The sequence below is a fragment of the Oncorhynchus keta genome, chromosome 1 (assembly GCF_023373465.1).
Source record: "Oncorhynchus keta strain PuntledgeMale-10-30-2019 chromosome 1, Oket_V2, whole genome shotgun sequence".
NCBI lineage: Eukaryota > Metazoa > Chordata > Actinopteri > Salmoniformes > Salmonidae > Oncorhynchus > Oncorhynchus keta.
In genome coordinates, this window is record NC_068421.1 from 13,577,074 (window position 1) to 13,588,973 (window position 11,900).

General features: G+C 44.0%; 1 protein-coding gene across 1 annotated transcript; it reads right to left on the minus strand.

Annotated features, from left to right (window-relative positions):
- Positions 1 to 1,326: 1,326 nt before the first annotated feature.
- LOC118390419 (rho-related GTP-binding protein RhoG-like) lies at positions 1,327 to 6,079 on the minus strand. The gene is made up of 2 exons (XM_035781009.2): positions 5,922 to 6,079; positions 1,327 to 2,969 (listed from the first exon to the last, which is right to left on the minus strand). Exon 2 carries the CDS (start codon positions 2,941 to 2,943, stop codon positions 2,368 to 2,370), a length of 576 nt encoding a protein of 191 aa, XP_035636902.1. The 5' UTR covers positions 2,944 to 2,969; positions 5,922 to 6,079; the 3' UTR covers positions 1,327 to 2,367.
- Positions 6,080 to 11,900: the final 5,821 nt, after the last annotated feature.

The window sequence follows — 11,900 nt, forward strand, 5'->3', positions numbered from 1 at the left end:
GGTGGTCATCTCACCAGAGGAGGGTAAAGACTTCTGACTGGGAAACAGAGGGTCAGGTGACAGGTGTTCAACCACTCAGAACACACCTAGCGGAGATGATGCTGTTGCAGAGGAGGAGGAGCAGGAAGAAAGCGCCTTCTTCCATATATTTACATGATGGCGGATGTCATGACTGTAAATAATCACTTTATTTATCTGGACTGTTCAACCTGAAAGTCAATCCTACTGTACCAACATTTTGATAGAGTTGATATTAACATACTGTATGATAAAAGACAGACTTAGTCCTCTATGATTTGGGACAGTGGGGCAACTTCGACTTGATCACCTTGACTTAAGAGTATGTCCTTCTTTAGTCATGCTCACGTGTCTATGACTTATCACTTGTGAAATTCGGGAAATGCTGACTGTTGCCAATGATGTGATCTGAAGAGAGTGTCTTCAGCTCTTTGTAGAAAGTATTTTTAAATGCATCAAGAACTGTGGATAAACGCAAATATGATTTTGTATATTCTCAAGTAGAGAGAGACATCTTAAAGGTATTTATAATCTAATAGTGATTTTTTTTGTGTAAACATTAAGCTTCATTAAACAATTATTCCAGAAATGTTTAGCTATTTACCATAACATGCTTATTCTTAGTGAGTCAGTCAGTCAGTGAGGTCCACAACCTAAATTAAGGAAGTTACAAATAAATGTTCTTCCTCGTTTGTAAATACAGAGAGAGAGACAGAGAGAGTGAGAGAGACAGAGAGAGAGAGAGACAGAGAGAGACAGAGAGAGAGAGAGAAAGAGAGAGAGAGAGAGACAGAGAGAGAGACAGAGTGAGAGAAACAGAGAGACAGAGAGAGAGAGAGAGAGAGAGAGAGACAGAGACAGAGTGAGAGAGACAGAGAGAGAGACAGAGAGAGAGACAGAGAGAGAATGAGATGGAGAGGTAGATCCAGATAGTACTAGAGTGGGTGTTGTATACAGTCACATACAGTATATACTATACTAAAACTGCCAGGACATCTATCTGTATGTCCCTCCACTGCTCTCACACAAAGAAGTGTCTGTTATCCAGCAGGCAGAGCAAAGGCACTGAGGCCTTATTTCACTGTCAAATGAGTCCAGTGGCCTGAGGTATGGGAGAGGACAGTGATTGTACAACAAATGAAAATGTATGTTTCACAACTCTGTAACTGCCAGCTGGATCATTTCACTTCCAAATCATTCTCAGGCAAATCAGGAACCTCATGGTTGTTTAGCATGCTGGTTTCTATCACATCCCGTAACTCCATCGGAAAGGGTTTGGCATTCTTGAGGTATTAATTTCATTGTAGGCATTGATCAACACATTTATTTGCTGTTCCTGATAATAAGAATAAAGACATGTCAAAGTAATCTACACTACAGTTTGCACACAATTTCCATCTCTCGTTTACAACAGTACAGATGCAATAATAATAATAATATTTTTTGGTGGGTGCTTATGTTTGAATTGGAAATGTGTTTTTTTGCCTTTCCCAACCCCGAGACACCCTCGAAGAGTGGGGTCATGGCCTTCTCAATATAGTTACACAACATTAAAACATATATAACCCCATCTTAACTAAAATAGATAATAAGCTAAGGACTTTCAGAGGGAAGTTACAACCAGGTTCCATTTCTCTCGCCTCTCCTGTCTCTCTCCTCTCATCTATCACACACACACGCACGCACGCGTGCACACACACACAAACACACTGACTAATGACCTTCGATAGGAAAATCAGCCTATGCATTTCTTATCAAAAACCTCTCTGCATTTCCTCTTTTGTGTCCAGCAAACAACACATTCAAACAAAGTTGAATAGCACTAACAAAAAAACCTGATAGTGTAAAAATACATACTTCTATGATACAACAAAATATTTGTAAAAAAACAACAACTATTAATTATGGGAGTATGGATATTTAAATTCCTGATATGTTTTAATTATTTTTGTAAAGGCCATACATGTCAAAATGTGACAACAATACAAGCACTGATAAATGAGAGAATGTATCTCCTCAACAGAAAGTCTCAGGTCTTTTTGGTTAATTGCTATAAAGGAAGGGGGAAAAATAATGGATATACAAAAGTAAGGATTCTTGCAGACAGCATTTGACCCAGGCCTGTCTTGCCTACCTAACATTGGCTCAGTTTTGAGGCATCCATCTTGAGCCAATGGCTCTGCCTCAATGATCCCCTTGTCTCAAGGAAGTCTTGATATAGCAGTGTTTGTTATCAGCAGTACAACAAAAACACATTTCACAATACAATCAACTCCAATGGTTTACACACATTCAATTAATTAATATTGTTCTGTTTGATTTGCATACGTGATAGTATCTCTACTGCCTTTACAATAGCACACAGGGTTTCTTGGTGGCGACAGGTTGTGGGTTGAGAAAGGCTCGCACACCCTCAGCGAACACCTCTTTGATTCCATCTTGGTTGAGGGCAGAGCATTCTAGGTACTTGATGGCTTGGATCTGCCTGGCCAGGGCGGTGCCCTGCTGTTGGGTGATGGTCGTCTGGTTCTGATCTTTAAGCTTCTTCAACACCTCCGGGTCATTACGCAGGTCCTTCTTGGTGCCCACCAGCAGAATGGGCGTATTGGGACAGTGGTGGGTGACCTCTGGGTGCCACTTGTGCTTGACGTTCTCAAAGGAGGGGGGGCTGGCAACAGAGAAGCAGATGACAAACACGTTGGTCTGAGGGTAGGAGAGGGTGCGCAGGCGGTCGTACTCCTCCTGGCCTGCTGTGTCCCACAGGTTGAGGCTAATAGTCCTGCTGTCCACAGTCACCTGGGCGCTGTAGTTGTCAAAAACAGTGGGGATGTACTCCTTGGGGAAGGCGTTGGTGGTGTAGGAGATGAGGAGGCAGGTCTTCCCCACTGCGCCGTCTCCTACCACCACACACTTGATGCTCTGCATTCTGGCCCCTTCACTGTCTCAGACACCTGGACATGAGAAACACAGGGAGAAATGCACTTTAGGCTACAATGTTCACCAAAAGAGAGACACTGGCTAGGGCCCAACAAATGTAAACTGTTGAAAGTGATGTTTGTGGTTTAAATTGCTCTCACACTTTATCGGGTACGAACATCACTCTCACGCCCTCATTTACACAGTACAGTTTGACACTATCTATTTATATCCGTCTTTGTTAATCTACTGGCTTTCATTTCAACTTGAACATTATGTTAATTTGTGGGCCTACTTCATTTATAGTTACAGTACATAAGACCTGTGTTCCCCATGAATTCAAGTGTGAACACTGAAACTTCAAAATATGGGTGGAGACTGGAGTTTGAAATACATGCAGTAATTGTAATTCATTGTGAGAGAGGAGAGCTGGACTCTTCCCACAGCTCTCTTAGAATGTTGGAGAAAACGTGAATATAGCTAAACCCAGTCTACAGGGACCCGAGCCTGGGAGCACTGAAATGTACTTCTCTGTACACTGACGGGGGATAGTTCATCAAACCCAATAAACCTTTGTATGCCTACCACCACTGATGCCTACCACCACTGATGCCTACCACCACTGATGCCTACCACCACTGATGCCTACCTCCACTGATACCTACCACCACTGATGCCTACCACCACTGATGCCTACCACCACTGATGCCTACCACCACTGATACCTACCACCACTGATGCCTACCTCCACTGATGCCTACCACCACTGATGCCTACCACCACTGATGCCTACCACCACTGATGCATACCACCACTGATGCCTACCACCACTGATACCTACCACCACTGATGCCTACCACCACTGATGCATACCACCACTGATGCATACCACCACTGATGCCTACCACCACTGATGCCTACCATCACTGATGCCTACCATCACTGATGCCTACCACCACTGATGCCTACCATCACTGATGCCTACCACCACTGATACCTACCACCACTGATGCCTACCACCACTGATGGCTACCACCACTGATACCTACCACCACTGATACCTACCACCACTGATGCCTACCACCACTGATACCTACCACCACTGATACCTACCACCACTGATGCCTACCACCACTGATGCCTACCATCACTGATGCCTACCACCACTGATGCCTACCACCACTGATGCCTACCACCACTGATACCTACCACCACTGATACCTACCACCACTGATGCCTACCACCACTGATGCCTACCACCACTGATGCCTACCACCACTGATACCTACCACCACTGATACATACCACCACTGATACCTACCACCACTGATGCCTACCATCACTGATGCCTACCACCACTGATGCCTACCACCACTGATGCCTACCACCACTGATACCTACCACCACTGATGCCTACCACCACTGATGCCTACCACCACTGATGCCTACCTCCACTGATGCCTACCACCACTGATGCCTACCACCACTGATGCCTACCACCACTGATGCCTACCTCCACTGATGCCTACCACCACTGATGCCTACCACCACTGATGCCTACCACCACTGATGCCTACCACCACTGATGCCTACCACCACTGATGCCTACCACCACTGATGCCTACCACCACTGATGCCTACCACCACTGATGCCTACCACCACTGATGCCTACCACCACTGATACCTACCACCACTGATGCCTACCACCACTGATGCCTACCACCACTGATGCCTACCACCACTGATGCCTACCACCACTGATGCCTACCACCACTGATGCCTACCACCACTGATACCTACCACCACTGATACCTACCACCACTGATACATTTACATTTACCAGTCACTTTGCCACCACCACTGATACCACCACCACTGAAACCTACCACCACTGAAACCTACCACCACTGATACCTACCACCACTGATACCTACCACCACTGATACCTACCACCACTGATGCCTACCACCACTGATACCTACCACCACTGATACCTACCACCACTGAAACCTACCACCACTGAAACCTACCACCACTGATACCTACCACCACTGATACCTACCACCACTGAAACCTACCACCACTGATACCTACCACCACTGATACCTACCACCACTGATACCTACCACCACTGATACCTACCTCCACTGATACCTACCACCCCTGATACCTACCACCACTGATACCTACCACCACTGATACCTACCACCACTGATACCTACCACCACTGATACCTACCACCACTGATACCTACCACCACTGATACCTACCTCCACTGATACCTACCACCCCTGATACCTACCACCACTGATACCTACCACCCCTGATACCTACCACCACTGATACCTACCACCACTGATACCTACCACCCCTGATACCTACCACCACTGATACCTACCACCACTGATACCTACCACCACTGATACCTACCACCCCTGATACCTACCTTTGGCCTATCCACTGATTATCAATGATAGGTGACTTTCACTCATTTCAGGCCATCAACAAGGCCATAGCATTCTGATCGTGTACATTTCTCATTTCATTCACCTAGATTATTAAGAAAATGGCTATGTGTTAATAGGGCCCAATCGTAATCCTGAAATTAGAAAGAGAGTTCAACATAAATTACAGTAAAGGTTTTTCACCATTATCATCATTTTAAAGAAAAAGAGACGACTATAGTCAGCAGAGCAAGTTATAACTTTAAATGGGCGAAGTGAAACACAAAATAACTGTCACATATAAATATTGCAATCGTGGATTTTAACATTGCATGCCATATCGTAGGCCGACAGAGTTTTGATATAGAATAGCGCCTACCAACATTATAACGGCAGTTGGCTACCTCGCCTTATGGTGTGTCACCCAAGTGCTTCCGTAGGATTATGTGTTACAGCCTACATATCTATTATACAGTAGTAGTACATAATTACAACAATTTGACAACAAAAACATGCAAAGGTTAAAAACAAGTCAGACTCACCAAACATACTATCTTTACTGGCAGGTTTCGTATGAACATATAGCCTACAATCTGTCTGAGAGCGTCACAGCAGTCAAGCAAAGTGTTGCTGTAGTGGAGGAAGTGTGTGTGTTCGCTGAAGAGGAAGCCACTCGAGAAATAATGGCACTGTGAGGAAGTGTACTGTCTCCCCACCACGACAGCCTGAGCTATTGTTTTAAGTATACGTTGCTGGTAGAATATTAAACAGCATTTTTAAATAAAATTGTTACCCAATGAATTATCTTATTTGACATTCAAATGTACAGAATAGGAATAACCATATCGTTGTTAGGCCCAGTGCAGACAAAATTCAGTGTTTCCTGTGTTTTATATCATATTGCACAACAGATGATGAAACTAACACTGTAGAAGTGGGAAGAAAAGGGATCAGTGTTATTCCTAATTGTTGCTGGTTGAAAATATATTCTACAAAAGAACATATAATCCTCAGGTTTGCAATGGGCGGGAGTTTTGGCTTGCCTGGTGACATCACCAGACGGTAAATTGGTTAATAGACCAATAACAAAAAGAGTTCCAAACCTCTCTGACAATAACAGCTCATTTTCAGTTTTCTTCTCAACACTCAGACCACTACCAGACAGTCCTAGCAAAATTCTTGCTTGATAAATATTTTATTGCTAAAAACGCTATTTTGGTCAAATTTAATGGAAAACTATTCAAATATGGTACTTAATTGTTACCCAGAAATGATTTGATATTGATATAAACATGGCTGCAATCGGCCTTTAAACTAAGAATTGATCATTTAGCATTAGTTTATGATACAGTATATTATCAGATCAAGTTGTATCATACACCTTTATTACAAGAAGTTGGGATTTATCATGATAAGGCCTACATGATAAGACCTACATGATAAGACCTACATGATAAGGCCTATCCCATTGAGGCTCAAATCTGTTCTGATGGGGGGCATCAGTTCCATCAGAAGATGCCCCCCCTCTTTTCCCCCATCAACACATCTCCTCCCCTTTTATTGCTAGTGTTGTGTTGCCTACAGCCTCAAGGTGGCATACTTGAGCTTAGTTGTGTGGGACTGATGAGTCGATGAGCTCCACTGTTCCTTTGTTCTGATAGCCTACAGAGATTTAGATAGACACCACCTTATTGTATCTGTCCTTTTGAGAGCACAGGCAGTGCCATTGAGACCATCTCCATTTTGAAGTAGTCCATTTTCTTCTTTAACTACATTGAACAAAAATATAAAACATAAATATAAACCATTTCAAATATGTTACTGAGTTACAGTTCATATAAGGAAATCAGTCCTTTTAAATAAATTCCATAGTCCCTAATCTATGGATTTCACACGACTGGTCACAGATACCTTTAAAATCAGGTGGGGGCGGATCAGAAAACCAGTCAGTGTATGGTGTGACCACCATTTGCCTCATGCAGCACAACACATCTTCTTGATTAGGCTGTTGATTGTGGCCTGTGGAATGTTGTCACACTCCTCTTCAAGGGCTGTGTGAAGTTGCTGGATATTGGAGGGAACTTGAACACGCTGTCGTATACTTCAATCCAGATCATCCCAAACATGCTCAATGTGTGACTTGTCTAGTGAGTATGGAGATAATAGAAGAACTGGGACATTTTCAGCGACCAGAAATTGTGTACAGATCCTTGCGACATGGGGCCGTGCATTATAATGCTGAAACATGAGGTGATGGCAGCAGATGAATTGCACGACGATGGGCCTCAGGATCTCATCAAGGTATGTCTGTGCATTCAAATTGCTATCGCTAAAATGTTATTGTATTTGATGTCTGTAGCGTATGTCTGACTATACCATAACCCCATCGCCACCATGGGACACTCTGTTCACAGTGTTGACATCATCAAACCGCTTGCCCACACAACGCCATACAAGCTGTCTACAATCTGCAAGGTACTGTTGAAACTGAGATTCATCCGTGAAGAATATACTTCTCGAGCTTACCAGTGGCTATTGAAAATTTGCATTTGCCCACTGAGTTAGGTTACAACCCTGAACTGCAGTCAGGTCAAGATCCTGGTGAGGAAGACGAGCACATGCTTGAGCTTCCCTGAAACGGTTCCTGACAGTTTGTGCAGAACTTCTTTGGTTGTGCAAACCCACAGTTTCATCAGTTGTCCAGGTGGCTGGTCTAAGATGATCCCACAGGTGAAGAAGCCGGATGTAAAGGTCCAGAGCTGGCGTGGTTACACGTGGTCTGCGGTTGTGAGGCCAGTTGAACATACAGTCAAATTCTCTAAAACAACGTTAGAGGTGGCTTATGGTAGTGAAATTAACATTTAATTCTCTGGCAACAACTCTGGTGAACATTCCTGCAGTCTGCATGCAAATTGCACGCTCCCTCAAAACTTGAGACATCTGTGGCATTGTGTTGTGTGAAAAAAATGCACATTTTAGAGAGGCCTTTTATTGTCCCCCAGCACAAGGTGCACCAGTGTAATGATCATGCTGTTTAATCCGCTTCTTAATGTGCCACACCTGTCAGGTGGAAGGATTATCTTGTTAAAGGAAAAATGCCCACGAACAGGGATGTAAATACATTCCTGCACAAAATGATTTTTTTCTTTGCATAGAACATTTCTGGGATCTTTTATTTCAGCTCATGAAACATGGGACCGACACTACATATTGAGGTTATATTTGTGCTCTTTGTACTTGTATGAGTTGGCAAACAAATTGAATGAGTGCACACTGCCACCTAGAGTGTGTTGTTTGAACAGGTAAAAATCCAAAGTTGGTGATTTACTGCCGCAGTTATGGAATGTTTCCTTACAGGTATGATTCATTGTCTGATCCTTCCTGGTGACCTGGATGGAATTATGTGATTATTCCTTAACCCATACAAAGTCCCACCCAGTGACTACTTCAAAATGGTGAAAATCCTCAATGCTCTGCCTGTGCTAAAATGTATTTTGGGCACTAGAGTTCTCTATCTATCTCTATGCCTCAAAAATCTCAACAAATGTACTTGTGTGTGAAGCCAGCATGAGCAACAGCTACCAACAATAAGGCTGTGACCTACAGTAGGAGATTTCCATAAAAACATGTCCTGCGTTGATATTGCTACAAACGTAGCATACAAATGTTTGGTATTCATTTAGATAAAATATATTTAATTGAACTAGGCAATTCAGATAAGAACAAATTCTAATTTACAATGACGGGTTAACTAACTTGTTCAGGCGTAAAAAAAACAGATTTTGTTAACCTTGTCAGCTCAGGGACTCGATCAAGCAACCTTTCAGTTACTGGCCCAACGCTCCAACCACTAGGCTATCTAGGTGTGGCATATGGCCAATAAACACTGCTCAAAAAAATAAAGGGAACACTTAAACAACACAATGTAACTCCAAGTCAATCACACTTCTGTGAAATCAAACTTTCCACTTAGGAAGCAACACTGAAGCAACACTGATTGAAAATAAATGTCACATGCTGTTGTGCAAATGGAATAGACAACAGGTGGAAATTATAGGCAATTAGTAAGACACCCCCAATAAAGGAGTGTTTCTGCAGGTGGTGACCACAGACCACTTCTCAGTTCCCATGCTTCCTGGCTGATGTTTTGGTCACTTTTGAATGCTGGCGGGGCTTTCACTCTAGTGGTAGCATGAGTCTACAACCCACACAAGTGGCTCAGGTAGTGCAGCTCATCCAGGATGACACATCAATGCGAGCTGTGGCAAGAAGGTTTGCTGTGTCTGTCAGCATAGTGTCCAGAGCATGGAGACGCTACCAGGAGACAGGCCTGTACATCAGGAGACGTGGAGGAGGCCGTAGGAGGGCAACAACCCAGCAGCAGGACGGCTACCTCCACCTTTGTGCAAGGAGGAGCAGGAGGAGCACTGCCAGAACCCTGCAAAATGACCTCCAGCAGGCCACAAATGTGCATGTGTCTGCTCAAACGGTCAGAAACAGACTCTATGAGGGTGGTATGAAATCAAATCAAAATCAAATCAAATGTATTTATATAGCCCTTCGTACATCAGCTAATATCTCAAAGTGCTGTACAGAAACCCAGCCTAAAACCCCAAACAGCAAGCAATGCAGGTGTAGAAGCACGGTGGCTAGGAAAAACCTAGGAAGAAACCTAGAGAGGAACCAGGCTATGTGGGGTGGCCAGTCCTCTTCTGGCTGTGCCGGGTGGAGATTATAACAGAACATGGCCAAGATGTTCAAATGTTCATAAATGACCAGCATGGTCAAATAATAATAAGGCAGAACAGTTGAAACTGGAGCAGCAGCACGGCCAGGTGGACTGGGGACAGCAAGGAGTCATCATGTCAGGTAGTCCTGAGGCATGGTCCTAAGGCTCAGGTCCTCCGAGAGAGAAAAAGAAAGAGAGAATTAGAGAATTAGATTAAATTCACACAGGACACCAAATAGGACAGGAGAAGTACTCGAGATATAACAAACTGACCCTAGCCCCCGACACATAAACTACTGCAGCATAAATACTGGAGACTGAGACAGCAGGGTATGAGGGCCCGACGTCCACAGGTGGGGGTTGTGCTTACAGCCCAACACCGTGCAGGACGTTTGGCATTTGCCAGAGAACACCAAGATTGGCAAATTCGCCACTGGCGCCCTGTGCTCTTCACAGATGAAAACAGGTTCACACTGAGCGCGTGTGACAGACGTTGCAGAGTCTGGAGACTCCGTGGAGAACGTTCTGCTGCCTGCAACATCCTCCAGCATGACCGGTTTGGCGGGGGGGTCAGTCATGGTGTGGGGTAGCATTTCTTTAGGAGGCCGCACAGCCCTCCATGTGCTCGCCAGAGGTAGCCTGACTGCTATTAGGTACCGAGATGAGATCCTCAGACCCCCTGTAAGACCATATGCTGGTGCGGTTGGCCCTGGGTTCCTCCTAATGCAAGACAATGCTAGACCTCATGTGGCTGGAGTGTGTCAGCAGTTCCTGCAAGAGGAAGGCATTGATGCTATGGACTGGCCCGCCCGTTCCCCAGACCTGAATCCAATTGAGCACATCTGGGACATCATGTCTCGCTCCATCCACCAACGCCACGTTGCACCACAGACTGTCCAGGAGTTGGCGGATGCTTTAGTCCAGGTCTGGGAGGAGATCCCTCAGGAGAACATCCGCCACCTCATCAGGAGCATGCCCAGGCGTTGTAGGGAGGTCATACAGGCACGTGGAGGCCACACACACTACTGAGCCTAATTTTGACTTGTTTTAAGGACTTTACATCAAAGTTGAATCAGCCTGTAGTGTGGTTTCCCACTTTAATTTTGAGTGTGACTCCAAATACAAACCTCCATGGGTTGATACATTTGATTTGATAATTTTTGTGTGATTTTGTTGTCAGCACATTCAACTATGTAAAGAAAAAAGTATTTAATAAGAATATTTCATTCAGTCAGATCTAGGATGTGTTATTTTAGTGTTCCCTTATTTTTTGGGGGGCAGTGTACAAAGGCTAAGGGCTGTTGTTATGACCTACGACGCAACGTGTAGTGCCTGGATACAACCCTTAGCGGTGGTATACTGGCCATATATCACAAACCCCCGAGGTGACTTATTGCTTTAATAACCTGGTTACTAACGTAATTAGAGCAGTACAAATAAATGTTTGTCATACACTGAATACTGATTGGCTGACATCCGTGGTATTTCAGACCATATACTACGGGTATGACAAATCATGTATTTTTACTGCAAAAATTACGTTGGTACCCAGTTCATAATACAAATAAGGCACCTCGGGGATTTTGTGATATCTGGCCAATATACTTCGGCTTAGGGCTGTTCTTAGGAACGACGGGCCTTATTGCTTAAATATAAAATAACTGTAACATAATTAGATATCCGGATATATTTTTTATTCAATAATTCATTTACACCGTTTACAGGGCTGTACAATTATTTTGAAGGATTATTTTTTAAAAAACTGAACAGGAAGTGATTCGTTAATATTGCT

Bases quoted from the DNA above. Each gene is read 5' to 3' on its own strand.
- LOC118390419 (XM_035781009.2), bottom strand. From the start codon at position 2,943: ATGCAGAGCATCAAGTGTGTGGTGGTAGGAGACGGCGCAGTGGGGAAG.